General features: G+C 48.9%; 3 protein-coding genes across 3 annotated transcripts; 1 reads left to right on the forward strand and 2 right to left on the reverse strand.

Annotated features, from left to right (window-relative positions):
* Window positions 1–6,746: 6,746 nt before the first annotated feature.
* LOC34621496 (ferrochelatase) lies at window positions 6,747–9,600 on the reverse strand. The gene is made up of 7 exons (XM_026336450.1): window positions 9,132–9,600; window positions 8,306–8,732; window positions 8,044–8,142; window positions 7,713–7,839; window positions 7,526–7,597; window positions 7,071–7,199; window positions 6,747–6,863 (listed from the first exon to the last, which is right to left on the reverse strand). The coding sequence occupies exons 1-7, from the start codon at window positions 9,598–9,600 to the stop codon at window positions 6,747–6,749; spliced, it is 1,440 nt and encodes a 479-aa protein (XP_026192235.1).
* Window positions 9,601–10,062: 462 nt separating this feature from the next.
* LOC34621497 (osmotic avoidance abnormal protein 3) lies at window positions 10,063–17,092 on the reverse strand. Its single transcript, XM_026336451.1, has 7 exons — window positions 16,007–17,092; window positions 15,242–15,511; window positions 14,584–14,707; window positions 13,890–14,260; window positions 12,583–12,723; window positions 11,421–12,098; window positions 10,063–10,200 (listed from the first exon to the last, which is right to left on the reverse strand). Exons 1-7 carry the CDS (start codon window positions 17,090–17,092, stop codon window positions 10,063–10,065), a joined length of 2,808 nt encoding a protein of 935 aa, XP_026192236.1.
* Window positions 17,093–18,059: 967 nt separating this feature from the next.
* LOC34621498 (H/ACA ribonucleoprotein complex subunit 4) lies at window positions 18,060–20,719 on the forward strand. The gene is made up of 9 exons (XM_022734707.1): window positions 18,060–18,167; window positions 18,303–18,443; window positions 18,622–18,722; window positions 18,848–18,947; window positions 19,103–19,179; window positions 19,423–19,683; window positions 19,844–20,028; window positions 20,170–20,486; window positions 20,603–20,719. The coding sequence occupies exons 1-9, from the start codon at window positions 18,060–18,062 to the stop codon at window positions 20,717–20,719; spliced, it is 1,407 nt and encodes a 468-aa protein (XP_022587518.1).
* Window positions 20,720–22,575: the final 1,856 nt, after the last annotated feature.

Genomic DNA, 22,575 nt, shown 5'->3' on the forward strand with positions numbered 1-22,575 from the left:
TCTGATATTATAGGGCAATCAACTTTAAAGCTGTGCAGAAATTATCTAAAGCTCAACGAAAGAAACATGAACAGAGGTATTACGGTATATTTGATAGTGGTTTTGCTTATGGCCCTCCCTTCTGCAAATAGAGCAGCCGGCTTCGCGGGGATAAGTGAATGCAGATAAAGGCTTCGCATGCGCCTCCACGAGGGCAGAAATGAATGAGCTGTGGCATGCAACTAAGATCGATGCAATATAACATGCTGTTTAGAGCCATGCCGACAGTGCTGGGTGCTTTTCGAATCCTTAAATTGGATATGAAGATGCTGATACGGGAGTGAAAAAGCAAGAGCCCTGCCGTGTGGTGCGAGGAGATGCTGCTGTTTGTGTGAGTCTTAGGAGGCGTTGTTATGTAAGCCCTTACTTCTATAGATATTTATCATGATTGGACCCGTTTATATAGGTGATACATCAAAATAGCGACTTTTATCGACATAACTCGCTCTTGGTGGAGCGACGCCGAGATGGTCACTAGAAAGGCTCTGTCTTGCGACGTGGCACGTTCAGAAACACAAGGAGAGAATAATGAGCAGCTTAAATTATTCTTCAACACACATGTAGTACAATGTAATTTTTGGTGATGATTAGGAGAGTGTCTGTGGAATCGTACATTATTGCATTTCTTTCACAGCGGGATTCCGGAGCATCGGAGCCCTGTTTGCACAGGGAATACCATACTGAAATCTAGCTAAAGGCAACAGAGCTACAGCTTCTCATTAAAACCTGTCCCATATATCGTAAGATTGAATTTTTGCATGGGTTAGACGCAAACATATTAACTTTCTTTTATATAACTCCCGGCGGTGTGTCGTGGCCTTCCCGAAGTGACCTAAACCTTGATACTATAGATCTGCTTTTAAAAGTGCATCACTTGCACCCCTTCCTGTAAAAACAGATATCTAAAGGCAGGAAGTACCAGCAAAGCCAGTGAACCACATACATTGGCTCCATAAGTCGCTGCTACTTGCTGAGTTGAGACTCGTTCCGGCAGTAGTACCATGAAAGCAAGCGCAGTGAGTTTGCCTATCATTGGGTGCTTAAGAGCCAGGGATGTAAGTAAAGAGTACCGCAACTATCTAGTCGGGAAACATTCCTAATTAGTCCTACTGTCAAAAAATCCAGAACAGCAACTGTAAACGGTGTACGTCCGCACCCCGCAAGCAGCAATGGTTCTACGAACGTTTGGTATCCTCTACTTCGTCCAGAAGCTACGATCAGATTCCGCATATAACTTATAAAGGTGAGTCCTAGAAAAGCGTCGTTGAGTGGCTCCCTCACTCCAACGCGTGTTTCTATCCCTCCATTCCTTTTGTAACTCCAGCGATGGTCCTCACAGGGAAACACTTGACTCTAGACCTCGTTAAAACCTTATAGAGAGTCACTGGTTATCTAAGAAGAGCTCCCTTCTTCTCTTGGTCGCACGTCGAAGATTTCTTGGCACATAGGGAGAGGAACAGATAGGCTGTGCGTAGCTGCACCCTCGGAGGCTCCAAACATTCACAACTGGTTCCATGTAGCATCTAGCGCACATGCACTAATATTGTATCTAATTGTATCGAGCTGACGCTATTTTGCAGTAAATAATATATATGAACAGACAAGCCTATTTGCCAATATTCTACTAATTTGTGGTTAATTACAACCAATGCAGTAGAAAGTGCCGAGGCCCCCTAAAAGTGTACACCTGCATCATAAACTCCCTCAATACAAGGAATAATATCAAGCAAAGCAATATGACTGTTGTTAGCTTTAAATCTCAATCACTGCAGAAGCGCGCTTTTGCGAAGCTCAGTGTGTCCACGTTCCTCTGGGTGGTTCGAAATGGTCCTATTTGTCACTGCATAAGCAGGCCATGAATGCACTCCAGAACCCACTAACGAGTTTCTGATCCCCCTCTAGAATAATACTACTATGGAGCTAGTGGAGCGTCTACAAATGGGCAAAGATCAGTCGACCGTCATCCTCAGCAGTGTCAGAGCTGAAGCAACTAGAAGAATTGGGCGTGTTTGCTTAGTCTATCCACAATGAAGTAGGTGCCATCCTGACCCTGGCCCTTCGGAAGTTCCAACAACAAAGTCCATATTCAAAACAGTCTAAGTCACCTTTCAGTATCTGGGCGGGTTTACAAAACGCGGGGCTAGGGAATTTTGCATGGCTTCAGGTACTGACAATCTGGGCATGACAGTACAAACGGCTCTGCCGCAAGACGCATGCCAGGCGACCAAAAGGACCGCCATTGCTTTCCCAATGTAGTGTGCAGCCCACCGTGGCTTAAAGAAAACGAGATCACGTGGACTGCGCAAGATAGCACTTCGGAGTGAGGTCGAAAGCTTCAAGCGACGAGGTCTCCGCTTTGTTTTGATGCATAGCAGGTCCTAAACGCAATAGCGCTTCCGCCTTTTTCCATTTTGGATGTTGGCAGGATTAGCGGAAGCATGACTGTCAAAACCATGAGGCACACATAATATCGACGGGAATTGTAGATAATCTCAAACGAGATCTCTTGCGCCACGGCGTAGTGTATCGCTAGGGCGTCGCGAGGGTGGGTCGGCGACCCATTGGTGATGCCTTGATATACGTGACTGCTGCTACCACAGGAGGAACGCAGGACACCAAACAATTCTAGGACTATAGAAGGCTTGAAAACTCTTTGGAAGGAACCTTAAAGACTGAAGGCCGGTCAAGACAGCTACAGGGCGCCCACGTAACATGTCTAGGCATTTTTCATACCTCATCACACAGCAAAGAGATTCCTTTTTTTACACGAGATGATGCTGCTCGATGAAGCCCTTAAAGTCAAAAGCAATGATTCAATGTATTGGAGAGCCCGTAGCTTGGTGGGAGAGAGTAGGAGCCACCGTTACGTCACAAGCATCGGTTATTAGCAAGCAACGATACGCACTTGCGAGCAGCGGAAGTGCTAGAGTGGATAGGCGTTCTTGGTGCGGCAGTATCATCGTTTGTCCAGGTCGCATACTGTGGTTTCCTAAGCAGACAGCCGTATGGAGCAGGGATCTGAGCAAGTCTAGAAAGGATATTTCGGTACTATAATGCTAGCCAATAGAACTTGACAACGCTCTTGCGGCTACGCGAAAAAGAGCGCTACGCCGTGACTGCTCCGATTTTTGCCACACGTGGCCCATTTCTTGAATTCAATGCACATAAGCCCATAATAGCAGCTCTCCGCATGCATACTACTGTTTGTGTTCCTTCCCATGGCACTGCTTGTTCAGCAACAACTGGAGCAGGGGTTGTAGATACTGTTGGTGCTTTCTTGCGCTCGGCTGAATATCGAGAGGTCGTCAAGGCAAGCAGCCATCCACACGTCCTTGATAGGCTTCTAGAAATTCAGATTTAATTGCCATTGCTGGTCAAGAAAGCTGAAAGGGTATACAGGTATACTCAAATATGCTAATGCGAGTGTGGAAGCGTGTTGAATGCCTGTCTTTTGGGTGATTAGGGATATGTAAAAAACTTTTGTGAAGTTAAATGTCGAGTATGCTGCTGAGCCGTGGAAGATGCAAAAACATTCGCCAATATGGGGCATTTAAGATCTCTGCTTTTTAGTGATCTTGCTCACGGGCGTCATGTAGATGCACATGCTCCAGCTCCTGTCCTTTTTGCCACCAACACTGGGTTAACCCTAGAGGCGCTAACCTATTTTTGCACGTCTCCTTTTTCAACAACCGCCTGCAGCTCAATCTGCTCTTCATGCTTTCCGGTTGCTGGCACCGCGAACCAAGCTTAATACTGACCCATGAATTGCTCAGGAGGGTGTGATGGACGACCATCAGGTGAACGGCCTGCTGGCAGCCATTCATTACATTTAGCACATGAGCGCGTTCCTCCTTGAGGTTTGGTCACTCGAGCACTTTCTCGGCTGAAAATCTCGTCAAATGTCTCAGTAAATAAGGCTGGTTGCATGGCTGCTAAGACGAGATGCAGACTCAGAAACATCCTGGAATACTAGGCTGCTGAAACCTGTACATGAAGACTCTGCTCAGCTCGTTGAGATAACGGCACTACCTCGCTTACGAAACATGAAATGATCGTTGTTGACGACCCTAAGGAGTGCTTTGCTCGGCGCTTCTCGCCACATTAATCTCCACAGCATCGGAGTGTGGGTCGCCCATACCTTTTCTAGGATACGTCATGGTGCAGTCCAACATGGAAGTCATGGACTAAGCAATAGAATCAACGCTTGATTTAATGTATCATTTGGCATTGATGACACTGCGAATCTCTGCATTCTGCCGCTCCTCAGCAAACCGGAGTCCTCGGGACTCTGTCCTAAGGGATCTGCTAGCGAATGCCCATGCAATTCGCCCTTCTATGTCATCTCCTTGGTAACAGATCCACTCACATCGGGCTTCAAGCAACGCTACCAACTCTTAGGCATTACCTTGAGCTTGGGTAAAAGCGGACTTGATTCTTGGTGGGTCCTCAACTGCAGCTCTATCCCCTGTAGCCCCATTTACTAGGCCTTAGCCTGCATCGGGTGCTTTAAGTTTGCCTGGTGCATTTTCTTTGCTCGCCAAGCAGCCTGCGTCAGCTGGACCCAGTCCGGTTGTTCAGGCTCTTTGGCTCTCTGCATTACATTGCAGCTCCGGATTATACCTAGTGTCCCACAGTAAAGGTAGATGAGCTGTTGCGGGGCTCTCTGGGGCTTCTCAGGAGTGCTGATTTCCTGTGGCTTTCTTTTTTCGTTTGCTTTGGTCTGTAGCCTAGAGCCGGTAAACACAGCCCCGATATCCGCAGGTTTCAATTTCTAAATTGGCTTTTCCTTGTGAGTCAAAGACGCAGGAATTGCTCTGGTTGGCTCCTGAAATCTGATGTAGTCCATCATTTGCTAAAGCTTCCCTGGTCGGCTGTTTGATGGCTCAGCCGTTGGTTATCCTGCAACCTCCTGTCGGGACACCACTTTGGGTACAACCGAGGTAGCAACTAGAAGAGCAGATTTTTATCTGCGTTGTGGCCTTTACGCAGCAAAGGTTCATATTTCTCTATACATCGATCGGTTGGTAAATTCTCCTACTTCAGCCTTAGCCTTCCAATGCTTGCTGCTGACCTGATCTCAGCATCAACGGATGATTCAGGGCTTGTATTAAGGGCTTAACAGTGGTAGCTTCTGCAGGCAGACAAATTCTTCTGCGTGCATTGAGCCTTCGTTGAAGCCCCCCTTTGTCCAATAAACATTCCGCAACGGGAGTACGATTGTTTAAATCTGAAGACAGTAAGCAGGGAAATCTGAGTTGCTTTCCATCCTTACGTCCCCCAAGCTTTTCTGGTCTAGATGGCCTCAAAGAGGCATCCATAAATCTATTGATTGCCAAATGATGCGTGTCTACTAGTTGTAGAACTACGGCACATCAGCTTGCAGACCTAGTCCAGCGCCAAATAGGATTTTCCCCAGCTGCAGCGAAAGACATCAAATTATTGAATTACCAAATAGCACGGTCAAAACCGGACACCCGTTGTGGGGAAACCCGACAATTTCCAAATAAGCAACAGGATGAGCGGGGAACAGCTGCATCGGACCATGCGGTGATACCAAGCGTAACACACCTTTTTCTAATCTCCCAAGAAAGACATTTCGCTTCAGACTCGATACAAGCTTAATCGAAAATTCTCAAGTCTCTCAAAACAGCTCTGAACTTCTCTGTCGGCACCTCAAATTCTTGATGAGGGGGCAGGGAGAGTCATCGAGTTGGTGGCTGCACTCTTCATGCACTCTTATCATTCATATCTAGTGGCACATTGCACGTAGTATACAACTCAAACGCACAAGATATTGCCCCTTCAGGCGTCAAGCTAACATTAATTCGCAATTAATAAGAAACAAGCAAACGAACAATGTTCAAACCTTCAATACTACACTCCTAAATAAAACGAGTGCAGTAGAATGCGGCGAAGTGTAGCTTAACGCACTCAAGCTTAATCTTCGTTTGCTGTCCAGTCGAATAACGCAGATCGGCACCAAAGTAAGTGCCTCAAATGCTGATTCTACAGAAAGCCAAGATTAGTAATATGTCCCCAACAGACTTCAATTTATCGCGTGAGCGCTACTGTGTCGAAAAGGAGAAGTGGCTGGCCACAAGCATGCAGTGGCTGCACATGCACTTTTAACTGGTGGTGCTATTAGTCATGCGGGGTGTTGATGCACTGAGGCCAGTGGGCTACTTTAGCGGAGAACAGAACGACATGGTGGACAATGGCAAAGTTTAAAAATTTTCAGTACCTCGACCGTATGGAAAAGCAGCGCACAAAGAGTAAGATTGCTTCTTAGAATGCAATCCCCCCATATGCTTAAGGCAGCTCACACGACAAGAATTTCTTGTCGGCCATATTATGCACTTCAGAAGGAGAAAAACGCCACGAAAAACTCGATTGATGGAAGTACACAGCTGGTAGTGCTAAGAATGTTGTTGTAGATTCACAGTCGGTTCCCTTCTGGCAGAGGTATTTGCACTCCAGCTCGCTTCAGAGACTAGGTTTCTGCCCTAAAATGTTAATCATTTTCATGCTTCGAATGCAGTAGAACGTTGCTCGCAAATGCTGCTGATGGTGGCGGTGGTGGTGGTGGTGCTTGGTAGGTCACGAGGAGCAACCGCATTCCTGGCTGTCCTTGTGGCTGTAGGAGGGTCTACTTGCTTCGTAACACTCACACTCCTTTAATACCACTACGAAGACCGAATTGCACGAACCTATGCGGGCTGCCGCCACCACTGTTGGGTGTTCTCCAAAACAAGAGATTCAATCAGATTAACAGCCTCGTCGCTGTCATTCAAACAAGGCACTACACGTAACTCTCCGCGACCATCCTGTCACATACGCAGACACACTACGACCAGTGACTTTGGTGGCAGCGCCATCCTGGCAGGCAATTCAACTCGATCGGCAGTCGCACACCCTTGGCTCCTCCAGAGAGTCTGGTTGTCGTGTCTCGTCTCAGCAATAGGTCGAGCAGTGCAATTTCATCTTAGAAGGATGCACGTAGGGTGCCTTTCTGACTAAGGATGGAAACGCACCGTGACAGCTTTGAAGTGAGCGGCGGCCTCTTGCTGAATCTCCTCGAGCGTTTCAAGGCAGTCAGCAGCAAACCCCGGCAGAACCACGTCAACCTGCAGGCATCCGGCCTTCGCCAGTGCCTCCAGAGCCTGAAGAGGGAGGGAAAAAGCCAGATGACACGGAAATAAACCATACAGATGAAAAACAGACCGAAGATATCAGTGCGGGAATACGGGCTGCCACATAAACTATGAGGGCTGGCAAAGAGCAATGGAAACTAGAAGGAAAAACACTGGCGTATGGATAGAAAAAAGATAGATGAGGAAGCAGAAGTATAAGGCTTTACAAGATGGAGGAATGTCTCGAGCCTGGTGATAGAGCAAAGACTATTACTGCTTCTGCCGAGGCAGGTGCTTCTGCTACAAGCTCAGGAGCTGCCAAAATAGCAGCTGCTTGAGGGTGATATCAATCTCACAGGGATGAGGTAGGGCTCCGCCCATGCCGAGCACCCCGTCCTCGATTGCATTGCCACCTCGTACTCTTCAGGCTGAGCAGCAACTGACAGCATGAACTGGCCAGCACTCCCAGCAGGAGCACCGCTAGGTGCAGAGGGGCAGAGGGAGCCCACGAGGCAACCAAGGCAAAAACTACAAGAGCAGTACCTGCAAATCAAGCTTCTCCGCGACAAGTCGAGACGTCTGGAAGCAGAGACAAGCGTAGGGATCCCCCGCCGAGCGGCTCATGTCAAGCGGAATGCTGTGGTACGAAAATAATAAATGGTCGCCCCGCCTGAGCGCACAAAACTGACGCTTTCTACGCCTAAAACTAATCAATACTGAGAGCTAGGCCACGGCGAGAAGTGCCTGCTGGTACAACACACAGAATAGGGGGCATGCCTCTTTGCGTGGCCGCCGCGTAGAGGAAGCAGTCGTGCTGCTCTCCCCGTCTATGGGTGCAAGCAGCTTGTGCGTGCAACTTGAAAGGCTCCCCTACCCGTTTTGTTCCCAAAATTTCTTCACCAAGGCCGCGATGGCGTCAATGTAACGCTCATGCTTTGAATATCCCGCAACCATTCGCAAATCCGGCATCACTCTGCGAAAGCCATGTCAAGAACCGTCAGATGCACTTTAGCTCGCGATGCTGCTGTACGACCCTGTCGCTGCTACAGACAACTAATTCGTCATAGGGAGAAGCAGGAGCGGCAGGATGTATCAGACGCAGCAGCAGAATCACACGCAGCGGTACAATAGCTAACCTCCATCTCTTGAGCTCAGAAAACACTTCATCGAATGCCGATGCAGTGCACGACGCTGTGCTCTGAGGGTAGAGGGGGAGAAGCAGCAGCTTCAGCTGCTGATGCTGCTGCCGCAACTGCTGCAACACACTAGCGACGTCAGGGCTACCGTAACGCATGCATGCTGCGACTTCAAAGCGTGGGATCCCCTGCTGCTGCTGCAAGTCCAGTTGCTTCTGTAGCCGCGCCGCAAGCGACAGATGATGCACCAACAACGGGGACGCCGAACCACCCTGAAGGACACCTTGCAATTGTCGTTGAAGCAAAGACTGCTCTTGCTCCCGATGCTGCTGCTGCCGCTCCTGCAGAGCAGCTGCGGCAGGAGCAAGCTGCTCCTTAACGGCCTCCTGAGAGAGCCAGATTTTGGAATACCTTGCTGCTGACGTACCTGCGGGAACATACGCATACACTGCTGCTATTGCTGTGTGTGGTGCTGCTACTGGTGTTCCTGCCCTGATCACTGTTTCCCTTGCTGCGAACTTACGAGACCGAATAGGGAGGATAAGGAAGTACAACAATGGTAACCAATAGAACCGGGGACTCTCCACCACGCGAGCATCTCCTAAAAACTCTGCATCAGCGGCAGCAAGAGAGGAAGGATACATATATTCACACAACAGCAACCGCACCGTGGTTTTGCAAGCGTCAAGTGTCCCTTCTCAGGCAACGGGCACATGCACAGAAACTAAAAGCATCAATGGAACGAGCAGTATGTAGAGAATAGCAAAATCACCATAGGTTTACTGTAGTAGGAGCAGCACCAACATTCTTACACAGAGGGGCTTACGTCTCAGGTACATCCACAGTGCTGTGTATGTTGGCTCTGCCGGGGAACCTAGGTTGAGAAGAACAACATGGACTACATTTGTACTACGGCTGCTGTTGTTGCAATCCCTACTGCTGTTACACCTGGCTTCCGAGAACTTGGGTGCGTGAGAATTTGAGTGATGCCACAGTTGTTGCCAGTTGGCAGCTGATGGGCTGAGCAGCTGCTGCTCCTTGTTGTTGATTTTCTGCAGTTGCTCTTGACGCTGCTTATGGTGTTGCTTTTGATTATGAGTTCCCCGCCATGTATCTGCAGCAGCTCTTGCTGCTGCACTGCTGCTGCATCTTCGTTCCCCCCCGAAGCTGCTCTTGCTGCTACAGCCGGCCCTGCAAATAATAGTGCTGTCGCAACTGCTCGGACTATGGATGCACGAAGCAAAAACAGCCCGAGCCTTGGTACTAAGCATTCCAGCGAGCCGCGTTAGCCGCATGGTGTTCAGGCCTTACGCCGGTACCATTGCGCGTCCACATTAACGTCTTCCATGCACTTGTCTGTAAGCCCCTAATGCGGGAACAAAAAGAAAATTGTTTGGTGCAGTAATAATTGGCGTAATGAGCAAAACCACATGGGAATATTTGTACACACACGACAGCGTGCCACTTGTACGATCTGAGGTCTATTTATCTCCAGCACCGTGCAATGCTAAACCCTAACCGCTATTCGTGAACCCTAACGTCAAGGAAACGCAAAGCCTTTTTAGAAGAGCTGCGTCGTTTATCACCTACTAGGGTGCTTACATTCCTCCATCGTAGGCTGCAGCCCTGTATGGCGGGGCCCGAGTCCCCTGAAGACAAGCGTACCCTCAACTCTTGAACACAACGTTCTAAGTTTTATTTTCTAAGCTCTAAAGCCTAACTCGCTAAAAAGCAAGCACAGTACGGCGTTTATCGCGTTAATACTCTCCAAAGGGGCAGTGCGTAGCCACAAACCCCGATCCTGAAAGTTTATGTGTAGACTTGAAATCGCCATCTGTTTCTAGTCTTCCTGGCCTTAAACCATTAATCTTACTTGCAGGACTTGTGCTGCATTGCTACTTTTGTGATAATGGCAGAGTTGCCTCCTCTGTTGTGCACCGAGGATGCCACCCTGGATGTAGGGGAAAAAATAAAAACAGCTGCAGCTGCTTCTCCTGCAGGAAACGCAGCAGCATTCATAGCAACAGATTCCGCCCCCACTGCTTTGGAGCTGGAGAGACAGCAGCCGCACTTGCCTATACCGGAGCAGCGGTCAACTCTCAGCGCCGAGCAGCTGCAGGCTTTAAAGGCATCCGAAATAAAACTGAGGATGGAAAACGAGGAGTAACGAAACTATCACACAGGGTTTCTAGGGAGGGAGATCTGGGGCTTAGGGTTAGAGAGGTAAAAGGAGCACAGGGTGTCAGCTACACGCTTGGCTGTAAAGCACCCCAAAGAAGATCGCACTTAGGAAACAGCTCACAATCAAAAAGGCTAAGCAGCCAAATGCTTGGATAACTAGCTAGCTGATAGAAATTCGTATCGAGCTGAAGACGCATCGAACGTGCATTTAGCAAATGCTGAAAAGAAGCGGGAGTTATAAATAGAGCAAAGGTGGGGGATACGTGAAGACGGACACGATGATGAAATACAGCAATACGGCCTCTAGTCTGTTGCTTTATTTGTAGGTATCTTGCGTCGCATCCCGAGCTTAGCGAGCTCCTGCTGACGTTCCTTGCAGCTATCCTGGAACAGCAGAAGCGGCTGCAGCCGCAGCAGCGTCTGCGGGAGGGTCAGTTGCTGCAATTCGCTGGTTGTTTCTTCACTCAGCCCAATCTCCAGCAAATTGTAGAGAACAAGATTTCCGAAAGTCGCAGGAAGGATGTCCCGGTACCGCATGTGCCAAGCAAATAGCACTATACCATTTATTCGGGGAGGGAACTTGTATACTTTTTTGGCGAGCCTGTACTACATGTAGCAACAGTACTAATCTCAGCAACAGCCCCAGCAGATGCCTCCACGTTCATTCTGGTAGCTAGAGAGTTTGTTAGCTGGTCATCTGGTTGCCACGTACTTAGCTATGGCTAGCAGCTGCGTAACCAGCTGGTCTGTCCGACCGTGTGGACAGAGGCATCTTCCCCTATATACATTCCTCCTATGCAACCCGTCTGAGACTAAGCATTCATCCAAGGGAGCTGAACGGCAACTACTGAAGTTTTAACCCTCAGGAGGGCTTTAACTCTCAAAACTTTGTACTGCCAGCTGCCGTAGCAGCCGAAGCAGCAGACTCGGGAACTGTAGCAGCAGGAGCATCGGTCACCTGAGGGCTTGGAGTAGAGTTACACAGCCTGCTAAGAGCGCTACTCTTGCTGAAGAAACGAAAGGGCCCCAATCCAAGCGCACGAGAAACTCCTGACGACTCAGGAGTAGCTGCAGAGGCCAGAAGCGCAACAGCTGATGGTTTTGCCTTTGCGGGGCTGCTGTCGGTAGCATCTGCGCTTTGGGGCGAAAAGTAATCATCAAATTGAATTTTATCTCTGCTGGGTATCAGCCCTTGGGGCTGCAAGGCTAGTGGTTGCGCCTGTTGTTGCAGATCGTCGTGACAGTCGATGCCCTGTAGCTCTTGCTCCTCTGTGGGTACTTCGAAATCCTCATCTTGCTGATGCAATGACTGCAACTGCGGCTGTGGTCGCATGAGCAGCAACAATTGCATTTCGTTGTCTTCATGTGGAGGCCCACCGCCGCTGGTGCTGTTCGTGTTGCTGGATACGACTGGTGCTTCCACGAGGCCTCTCCGACTGCGTTTGTCACCCGAAACATTTGAAGTAGTAGCAGCAGCTGTTGCTACTGCTGCGGTACCCGATACTTGCTCAGCTCCAGTTGCGTAGGTCTGCCGCTGCTGTGCCAGGGATTGCAGGAAGGCAAACCTGTCTCCGCTCTCTTTGAGGCTAGCCTGAAGGGCAGCAACTTGTTCCTGAGCCCGCACAAGCCGTCCATCGATTTATACTCTGCCAGCCACTAACCCGTTTGCGCAGGGTGTAGCAACTACTAACGACAGGGCTCTTTCGGCCTGCTAAATCTCTCGGCATTTCTCTTGACCCATTATGCTTTGTGCATGCCTGCATCTCCTTCCGCTATGCTTCGTAGCGTGTGTTCGTTGTGCTTCCCTGTAGTCCCGAGTGGCCACCATCCATCAAGAGCAGCTTATAAAATGTTATGCTTTTAGGTTGATACCCCTGCCTTTTTTAATGCCAAACGCCCTCTACCTATGTCTATGTTGCTATCTACTCGTTGTTTTGGGTACCTGTATCGAGCTTCGTGTAGCTAGCTGCATATTGTGATGCTTATGAGCCCCCCTCTGACTGTGTGCCTGGCTGTTAAATCTGCAGAATAGTTCTGTTGGGCCTGCCTCTGTTGGTTGAGACAGTAGGCTTCAAGGTTCATGTGCGTCTGTTTACCGTAAGGAGGGCGTTTTCAGTCGTGAGTGCATCAATGTCTTCAAAAAGGAGATTGACAGCCTCGGCTGCCGCCTGAGGTTCTGATTCCAGCGTTGTAGTTGTTCCCTGCTGTTCTGGGATCTGGGACCCAGGATTTTCTGCCTGTAGTACAGACACAGGCAATTGATGGGGAAAGTAAGTGGTGGGTAACAGCGTTAGACGGGGAGAAACGGAGGGGAGAAAATAGGAGAGGACATAAGGGGGATGCAGGGGAGAGAATGATCAAACGATGGAAATAAAACTAGATGTGACGAATGTAAGGCCAGAAGAAAGAAGAAAGGCAGCAGATTGATGACTTGCTTAATGCAGCAAAAGAGAGACAAGCAGACGGAAGTGTATGAAGCAGCGCTTCTTCGGCACTCAAAAACTGTGTTTTGAGGCTTTAGCGGTACACTTCAGTCTTTTATCATACTCGTGTAGTCTCCATAGGGCCCAGAATGGACTCTGCATGGCCACCACAATATCGCCGTCTCCTAATAAGCCTCGCGTGTAGATCCTGACGAACGATGAATGCGTATACAAAGAATTGTTGAGGAGGAAGGAAACGAAGTCAGAGTCATATGGAAAGGCTGCAACAGCTCAGGGGGTATTAGAAGATATAAGTGATAAAGCGGTGTACTTAGTGCCCGCAGACACGGAATACGTATACGAGGCAGGAAATACAGAGGGGAGTATTTGCGCCTCAGTGCTCGAGTAATACCATCAAAAGATCAGTGGTAGTTCATCGTGTGTACATAATATATGTATAAGGCTTTTGTCTACCTACGTACAGGAATATGGCTGTAATATGTATGCAAGCAGGCAAAGCATGCGCGCATTCAATGCAAAAATCATATGTCTAAGTCCCATTCCCTCATCCATCTCAGCTGGTAGCACTGTTCCGCTGCTTTTAGGCTATTCGTGTTGCCTCTCGCTACCTTTTCTCTTTCCACCCTCTTATTTCGCATAAAGAACGACACCTACCTTCACGAGGAGTAAGAAGCGGCCTTCCGCAGAGGGATGGCTGGTCTACAGAGCAGAACAGCGCACGTACAAAACCTACTAGCTGCCTGATGTCATATTGATTCATACATTGGAGCAAGCCATTGTTAAATCTAAATATCGAAGAAGGAGCGTGCATAAAAAGTCCTGAAGTGGGAACCAGAGCGCTTGACGCAAATCTTAGCGGGCTCTTGGAGTTTGGGTGCCCAAGCAGCTACAAATCCTATGCCGAGAAGGTGAAGCCCTTAACCCTGACCCACAGGTTGTGCACTCTGTTGGCAAGTTACCTGTTCGTATAGTTGGCACTGTAGCTGGTGGAGTTTTGCTTTAAGTCTAGCAACAACAGCGATGTCGGTGTTAAAATCTTGCCTCTGTGGCTTCGGTACATTCATTTGCTGCGTGGAGTTTCGTATCGCTTTAGCCCGCCGGGCATACTTAAGAGTATTGAGAGTTTCTTCCTGATGATTCGTGGCAGGGGAAATTGTCGCTATCATGGTTGTTCTGCAGCGCCCCCCCAAACTGTCCTTCAGCAGACGCGTGAGCTTGCTGTCTCTATACGGAATGTGACGCAGGCTGGCACACCCTGGAGTTCCTGAGCGCACCGTCAAGGCGTTTATTACGTTGCCCAAAGCCAACAGAGATCTGTTGATGCTCGCACCTGAGGTGAGAAGGATAAGCGAAAAGAGACAAGTACACAGATAAGCAAAAGTAGAACTAATTGATGCGTATGGCAAACTGGTTGTAGGCTTAGAAAATGGCTGGAGACTGCAGAAGAGAGAGGAACAGAATTATGCTGCACCTTCGGCCTTCACTTGTGGAAGCTATGATATGGGCAAACCACTTATTCGTGTTAACAAATAAATGGAGGCAGTTACATGGGCAGACAGCTAGATGAAGGAAAGAAAGCCCATTGCAAGAGAAGCATAGAGGCCTGGAGATGTTTCGGGAGGCACAAAAAAGCCACTACATTTCACGACGAACCTTCTGTCATCCTCTGCCCGTAGTTACTTGTGTGGGAAGCCCGCTCACTGCCGGCTAAATCGACTAAGGACAGCTTGGCTAGCTGTCTCTCTTCTGTGCCTCCTTCTCTCATCAACAAATTCACCTGGGAGAGTTTAATGTAGCAACATACACACACTCCACGTACACAGGTAGAATTGATCCTGGATCTTCCAAATGGACTATCAGAAGAGATGTCAGAGGCGAGGAAGATGCAGCGAGATAAATCAAATGCACACATAGCAATAAGCCAAAACGATGATGTGAAACTATGTTCCAATGGCATCCGTAATAATCCCAACATTTGCTATTAGCTATTTAGGTAGATAGTCAAAAATATTTTGCCATGCCTCTCTGTTGGTCCCTTGGCCTCTCCTCAGGCACAAGAAGCACAAATGAAAATAGGGATCGAAGGCGATGGAGATAAGGACCGAGACAGAGAGTTAGGGAGCTAAGAGGCATGTACCGAGGAAGCAAGCAGCGAGCGCAATTGGTGGGCAGCACGGAATAACGGAACCGAATAGATTCAGAAAACGCGGAAGAAGCAGATAGATGGAAGCAGGGTAGCCGCGGGAAGCCGGATGAAAGGGAATTGGTCCGCTCTCTCTTGTGCTGTCCCTCGGGTGATTCATTGAGTTACTTGTAAAATGGCATGGGAGCGTGAAGAAGTTTGATTGGCGTCTGTTGCCTCTTGTGTCCTTCTTTTGTTCCCTTCTAGTAGCAGCAGTAGTGCTTGGTGTGGAGATGTAAGCCTATGTGTTGTGGCATGCTGCAGCACCATTCCTCTCTCTGGATCTTCTCTTAGCTCGCAGACCTCTGGCTTACAGCCTAAAAGATCCCTAATGGTTTCATTGTAGATCTCCACAAAACAGCAACTCAAAGTGTGTTCTCTATGCCTTTCACTGCAGACCTAAAAGGACAGCACAGTAACCTTAGCGTGACATGAACGAAGCGTGCACATTCAAAAGTCTCTTGTGGGCATGCAACAAGTATTGAGGTGTTAACTTATAAAATCGGAAACAGCGGTAAGGGTCTTTCTATTAATCAATAGTAAGTAGAAGTCAGAAAGGCGCGGAAACGAGCCTCGGTTGTTCCTGTGTCCAACTGTCTTTGTTGGTCTGCATAGCGTTGTTTCTGCCTAGCAGCTTGGTTGCGATCGTATCGATTTTTGTCAATACCGTTTTTGTCCCCTTCCTGTAGGATTATCAGTGTGGCTGTGCCTCTGTCTCTGTGCTCCTCTACGCCTCTCTGTATCTCTATTTGCCTCAATCTGTCTTGAGATTAGTCTAAAGCACCAGTTTGCCCCAAGTGCAGTGCTTTTGCCCCACCTCCCATATTTATTCCGCCATTTTTCCGATGCTCAATGAATATAAGCGGGTTTTCTCTTTGCATGTGCTTCCCTCACCTGCTGAAAGAGGAGCTGCAAAGCCCTGGGCATAACACCGGGAGCAGACTCGGTGCCGAGCATGGTATGTGTCTTCCCGGCAGCTGTGGCACCGTAGGCGAAGACAGTGGCATTTGTTCCTCTGAACAGATCTTGCAACAGGGGAAGGGTGCACCCCTTGAAGACCTCTTCTTGGTCAGCTGTCTCGCTAAACACCCAGTCAAATGAAAAGTATCTCTTCCTTACTCTCCTGCCTCGAGGTCCCCCGGTCGCCCCCAGCTCCGTTACCGTTAGGGACTGCCGATCTAGAACAGTCACTGTTTTGAAACTTCCCTGGCGTCTCTCCTTTTCACACATGGGGCGTACTCTCACTGCGACAAATACACTGCTACCGCTGCAGTTTCCATCGTCTGCTGAAATCGCACCCCAGTCTGTACATGACTCGGTCCCCACGTAAAAGGTTGAAGGCTCACCGGCAGCGCCGCAGGGCGAAGCCAGTGGAGGTTTCCCTGGTGCCCTTCTAGGATCTGGAGCCGCATACGCATTCAACTCCGAGTCTGTACTGCTGTATCTCCTGCTTCCGAAGACATTAGATCCTGTGCTGCTGCGTGTACTGTGAAAGCTAAACCTGCTAAACTCAGTGCTGTTAAAGGTAGTTCGTGTATCGGCGTGGCAGGTGCAGCTAGATCCCCTGCTACAGCACTTGAGGACCATCTTGCTGCTCGCTATGTGAGCATGCCTTTCTTGATTAACCAGAGAAGAGTTTGAGCTACTCCGGCGATTTGCACAGACCGCTGTCTGTAAGTTTTGGGGGGCCTGTTGCAGTGGCAGTTGGTGCTGGTGGTCCAGCTCTTTTTGAAAGACAGGAGAGGTAGGCTTTTTGGTGAGGTGTTGCTGCTGGTAGCCAGAGAAACAAAACTGAGCAGATAGCGCCTCTTCTTGCTGCAACTGTGAATTTTGTGGCGACTCATGCGTTGACATGATCCCTTCGGTGCCCCTAGCTGATGGAAGTGCGTTCGTTGCTAACATTGGAGCTTCGAAGGGACCTATTGATGGGCCCCCGGGAGACCCGGTAGGGCCACGAGGCAGGCTGGAGCTTAAGTTCATCGCTAGGATTTGGCCCCGAGCCAGAGCACCCTCTTTTTATTTGATATTCTGACGCGCCTGAAGCCCCATGTGAATGATGTTGCGTACACTGCAAGCTACACACTGTCAAAAACGACAGATCTGTACCGTATAGTGGTGGAATTGGAAAATGATTCCTTTAAGTACTAGATCCGACCCTGGGAAAGACAGAGAGCGACGCCTGCCGAGATGGGGGTGTGCAAGTAGTAGGGGCCTCTCCAGCACCCTCGTGCAAAAGGGCCATTCGATACGGGAGTCGCTTCAGCAAGAGGCCAAAAAGATATCAATGCAATGGGACATTTTGCATGCTTGGTTAAGAATTTGTATCGCTGCTGGTTCATTGAAGATCTACGGGGCGCTCCAATGGCATCTCTGTCCCAGCCCCAAAGTACAAGCCTTCTGCTGCTGCGGCGGCCCTTGCTGCTCATGATTCGGCACCAAAAGCAGCAATATACAAGCCTCCGGTTCCAGAGGTACAGCCTTTGCTATCGCAGTGGCTGGAGAAGCAGATGCCATTCAACATAGCAGTGGCAAACATACACCATTTTCGGGGCCAGCTGCCCCACAACCGCTGCAACTAATTCGCTTTGCCCGTGCATGCGCTTATCGTGGCACTCTACGCGCGCTTCCTTTTGGTTTTGCTTGTTTAAGCCATCCAGATGGGCGTTGGCTCCATGCAGCACTAGCAGGAGGAGCCCCATTGCCCCGGTGCCGGAGCAGGAAGATCGGGCCCTGCTGGAGCTGATCAACGAACTGGATACTTCCGCATCACTGGATTTCTGCCCTTTAGCCGACGCATAGTCTTAAAGCTGGATTCTTTTTTGTAGTGCTGCGGTGATCTGTCTCCTGGAGCTCAGGCTTCCATGTAAGAGCCATCTGGTTATAGCGGAACGCGCATTGTATCCAGCCATTCACGAAAATCGCTTGGTAATATCTGTATCTCAGCAGAATGGGAGAGAAGGAGAAGAAAAAAAACGCTGAGGCAGAGGGATTTGTAATTCATCCCACTGGCAATGCGCCCCCCATTGACACAAGCAAATGGCCTCTTCTCCTGAAAGTGAGAATTCCGTGTGAAACCGATTTGCGTTCTTTTTTGCATAGATATTCACAAGCCCTTTTCTTTTACACTGCTTGGTATAGTCTTTCCCCTTCGCATGCAACCGTGTGATTGAGCGCGTTGGTTTATGGACAGAATTATGACCGGCTCAACGTGCGAACCGGCCACTACACGCCCCTGCCTTTTGGCAGCAGCCCACTCGCTCGGCCGCTTCAGCAGCACCTTAATTACGGCTCTCTGCTCCTCGACAAGCCAGCCAATCCTTCCTCTCACGAGGTCTGGGCCAATCTTTGGTTGCTCTACACATAGAACCACTGTATCTCTTCCGTAGACAATTTTACGTGGCTCTGTTGAATTTTCTGACATTTGTAGCAAATTGGGAGGGGGGAGCGGTACCTGATTATTCTACCTACTTACTAACAGCATGGATGGGCTGGTTGCGTTTTTAATGCAGGTAGTCGCCTGGTTGAAAAAGATTTTGCGGGTCGAAAAGACAGGCCATAGCGGCACCCTCGATCCAAAGGTTACCGGCTGTCTCCTTGTTTGCATCAACAGGTGAGTTACAATCCGGCTTAGCTCCCGGGTGGCCTCGCTGGCTCATAAAGTTTTGCTCAGCTGCTCTCTTATGCAGAAAATAGAGTTGTGGATAGGTGGCTCATGGTTTGATGTGGGTCATACAGGGCAACTCGTCTTGTCAAGAGCCAGCAGAGCGCCGGTAAGGAGTACGTGGCTGTTGCCCGCTTTCACTCCAAGCCGGAAAGCAAGGCGAAGGTTGCACGGGTGAGATTCTAAACCAGGACCACAACATTCGACCCCATTCTATATCGTACAAGCAATAGAAATGAGCCTGTGGGGTACTTGTTTTTGAAATGCTCTGTGTTCGTGTTTGCATTGGAAGGAACACTGCCACCCTTATATTGCTTGCGTATGTTCAGGCCCTAGAGACGCTCACGGGTGCTCTGTTTCAAAGGCCGCCAGTAATTTCTGCAGTAAAGCGACAGCTTCGCATCAGGTCAGCTGTCCCCCCTTCGTGAACATGAAGCGAATATAACACATTATGTGCGACGGAGTTTGAAAATTAGATATTAGGAATCTAGCGGAGCTTCTGTAAACTGCTTTTTGAAGGCTTCAGTATGGGATATCGGAAGAGAGAAGGGCGCGCTTGGACCGGGTTTTGGTGCTATTTTATGCGTGCTCTAATGCTACCGCCAAGGCATTGCATGCTGGGTTACAATATGTTTGCATTGTGCCTCAGGACGATCTACGAATCCGAAATCTTGTCATATGATGAAGACAGGCATTTATGTGTCTTCCGTGTCTCCTGTGAAGCTGGCACTTACATTCGCACGCTGTGTGTGCACCTGGGGTTGCTTCTTGGCACGGGGGCACACATGCAGGAATTACGCCGAGTGAGAACTGGGAATTTAAAAGAAGATGGGAATCTTGTTACCCTTCATGATGTTCTAGATGCAATGTATGTTTACGACGCATTCAGAGACGAAACCTATCTGAGACGGTAAGGACTTCAACCAGCACCCTCATACTGGTTATGTACCCTTTCTGCATGACGTACATATGTGAAGCTCGTGTCTACAACGCGTTACCTTATTTACCCTGACTTTCATTCAGAGTTTTGAGTTTTATACTCTCAATGCGCTTCTCTCTTGCCCCGTTAGGATCATCTTTCCATTGGAAATGCTGCTCGTTGGCCTCCCGCGCATTGTGGTCAAGGATTCATGCGTCAACGCGATCTGCTATGGCGCGAAACTCATGATTCCTGGCGTTCTGCGTTTTGAAAATAATATAGAAGTGAACGAAGAGGTCGTCCTTATGACCACCAAGGGCGAAGCAATTGCACATGGTAACCTGCTATTCTACCTCTTGCACAGCCAAATCCAGTTTCCCCGGGTTTTTACAAGGAAACGATCAGTGATCTAGAAGTATTTTCTTTGGAATTCGTGGTATATCTATGCCGCCTTGCTTTTGTATTTCCTACTCTTAGGTGTTGCCCAGATGTCCACTTCTGTAATTGCCAGCGTGGATCATGGCGTGGTAGCGGCTGTGAAGCGCGTTCTGATGGATCGGGACACGTATGCAATGCGTTGGGGTTATGGCCCTCGTGCGTCCGAGAAGAAGAAAATGATACTGGGAGGTCTTTTGGACAAGAAAGGACGGCCGAACGAAAATACACCAAAGGAATGGCTGAAAACAGAGGGCTTTCTTCCAAAGCTGACTGGGGAGCCGCAAGCCCCAGTGATCAAAACGGAACGTGAAGAGGCTGCTGCGGAGGAGGAAGCTGAATGCGGTGTCACTGAAAAGGTGAGTTCCTGTTCTTCGCTCAGGAAACGTTGGTAGTTCACAGCAAGACTAAACATCGTGCCCTACCATACCGGTCGCTTAATCCAAACCCTGGTGGCATCTCCTTTTCTTTGCAGCCAAAAAAGAAGAGGCGTGTGGAAAGGGAGGGAGATGTAGATGAGGAGGAAGTAAAGGAAAAACCCTTAAAGAAACATAAGAAGAAAAAGCATCGAGACACAGAAGAGGCCGATTAAATTTGTACATGCAGCACATCACTATCCAACTGGTGATGTATCTGGGTCGCATTTCGTAAACGTTTCGAGCAATCCAGATTTATTGTTGAGATATTTCAGGTGGATTATTCGGTAGTTGAGCGCTTTTGGTAGTGAAGCGTTCGCGCCGCCCCAAAGGGAACGGCCTAGGGTGATGATGGGTGAAAGAGCATGCAAATTAACTGCCCAGTGACTCGATCCTCATTCCTACCTAATATAAAAACCCTGGCCAGTGAGCTGGTGGAGGCATCCGTACTGACAGCTTTTGGATGTACGATGGTTCGTTGCCATTCCAAACGATCGTAGTCTTCGCTTGTCAGAAAGCGTTGAAACGATGGTTCAAGAGACACGATTTGGGAGTCCTAAGCTTCTGGCTTTCTCCACAGGAATTTGCAAGAGAATAGTCTGAGGTCGGCTTTTCTTTTGTTTAGCATACACAGGAAGCAAGAAGAAAAACCCTTAGAAGTTTGTTTGTTCTATCAAACGGTTCCCAGCCAGCAAAGAGGCCAGGGAATGCGTGCAACAAAAGCAAGCTGCTGGCTTGTCTTTGTGCCATCACATGATAACAAGGCGGTGCTTCAGCGCCTCGGCGCGAGCACTATTGTTTACACTTCGTCCTCCTTCTCGGCGCTGATATAAAGTACTGTACACAACAGGACGCGAAGTGTTAAAAAGCAAATTGTGCCCATTGCTTTGTCTAAACAAGTGCTTCGATAAGAATGGACAAAATCCTGGCAAAGGGCTTTGCTTTTCTCGTACATGAAACTCATTATTAGTTCTATGAGAATCTCCCACCTGTGCATAGAACAGAGAAGGCCGTAAAAGTGAGATTCGCACTTACCGTTGTTTCCGCGGATGAGTGCTAAAGGATAGGATGCAACAAGTGTCTGCTCCTCCGAGAACTGCTGAGCTTTCTCCAAAGCAATGTTCATCCTATCGTCGAGGCACTGCAGAGTGCCTGGGGTCAGTCAGATGCACATTATAATATAGCGCGAATGCGACTGCTTTACCCGACAAAAGCAACATGTCATAGATAACAGCAAAGTACAACAAAGGGCATTTTTATGCTCTCTGCTATCAGGTCGGTCATACTGGTGTAACACGAACTCGGGGCATGCGATCATCCTTTCTCTGCCATGACTAGCGGTGCCGTAGTTCCCAAAAGTGCAGGATGTAACAGACTTTTGATCCCATCAGTCCGTCCGTAAATATGCTTGAATAATGAATTACTATCATGATTAATGGAAGCGAGCCAATTTGTCGTGAAGAGGGGCGTCATTTTCAAGCTGACTGCGGTTGGTTTACTTACCTTTGTAGATGGTCCCGCTGTTTAGCTTGACAAGGACATTTCCCCCAAGCACCCTCTGAAGGAATTCACTCGGGGTTTTTCTTCCCGTAGGTGCTGCAGCTGGGGTGTTCGACGTCATGATTCCTCCCAACAAGGACAAGGCAGCCAGAATGCACGAGTAAGGGGGAGCCGGTTAGTACGAAGGTAGTTCCCCTCTTACCGTGCTTTAAGTACAGCAGCTCGTACTCACAAAATAAATTTAAAGGGCAGACGAGGGCGTGTATACAGTACGAAGCAAAGTTCACGCCCCGCACCAAAGCCTTTTGACACTCGTCCTCCAGGCGTTCATTCAAGCACAAATAAAGGCAGAGGCGAGCATGCAGAAGTAGCACAAACTTGGGTCTCTTCTCAAGAACTACATAAATAGCATTGGGAAATGTGCAATAAAATGCCAGGTATTTGGCTCAAAACATGCAAAGGCAGCCCCAAAGTGTTGCATGCGCGAGACTCGATCTCTCATCTTTCCTGACAAGGCAAAGAAGTACCCGCA

This window comes from Cyclospora cayetanensis, unplaced genomic scaffold, assembly GCF_002999335.1.
Source record: "Cyclospora cayetanensis isolate NF1_C8 unplaced genomic scaffold, CcayRef3 CcayRef3_contig_129, whole genome shotgun sequence".
NCBI classification, from domain to species: domain Eukaryota; phylum Apicomplexa; class Conoidasida; order Eucoccidiorida; family Eimeriidae; genus Cyclospora; species Cyclospora cayetanensis.

What these genes read in the sequence shown, in the direction of transcription:
- LOC34621498 (XM_022734707.1), top strand. Translation starts at nt 18,060, where the DNA reads ATGGGAGAGAAGGAGAAGAAAAAAAACGCTGAGGCAGAGGGATTTGTA. An exon ending in CTCCTTGTTTGCATCAACAG is followed by an intron (nt 18,723 to 18,847) that starts GTGAGTTACAAT and finishes TGGGTCATACAG; the next exon opens with GGCAACTCGTCTTGTCAAGA. An exon ending in GCAAGGCGAAGGTTGCACGG is followed by an intron (nt 18,948 to 19,102) that starts GTGAGATTCTAA and finishes GCGTATGTTCAG; the next exon opens with GCCCTAGAGACGCTCACGGG.
- LOC34621496 (XM_026336450.1), bottom strand. Translation starts at nt 9,600, where the DNA reads ATGCGGCTAACGCGGCTCGCTGGAATGCTTAGTACCAAGGCTCGGGCT. An exon ending in ACTGTGGATGTACCTGAGAC is followed by an intron (nt 8,733 to 9,131) that starts GTAAGCCCCTCT and finishes ATGTTCCCGCAG; the next exon opens with GTACGTCAGCAGCAAGGTAT. An exon ending in CGGAGCCCTACCTCATCCCT is followed by an intron (nt 7,200 to 7,525) that starts GTGAGATTGATA and finishes CTCCCTCTTCAG; the next exon opens with GCTCTGGAGGCACTGGCGAA.
- LOC34621497 (XM_026336451.1), bottom strand. Translation starts at nt 17,092, where the DNA reads ATGAACTTAAGCTCCAGCCTGCCTCGTGGCCCTACCGGGTCTCCCGGG. An exon ending in CGGGCAGAGGATGACAGAAG is followed by an intron (nt 14,261 to 14,583) that starts GTTCGTCGTGAA and finishes TTCTCACCTCAG; the next exon opens with GTGCGAGCATCAACAGATCT. An exon ending in CTGAAAACGCCCTCCTTACG is followed by an intron (nt 12,099 to 12,582) that starts GTAAACAGACGC and finishes GTGCGGGCTCAG; the next exon opens with GAACAAGTTGCTGCCCTTCA.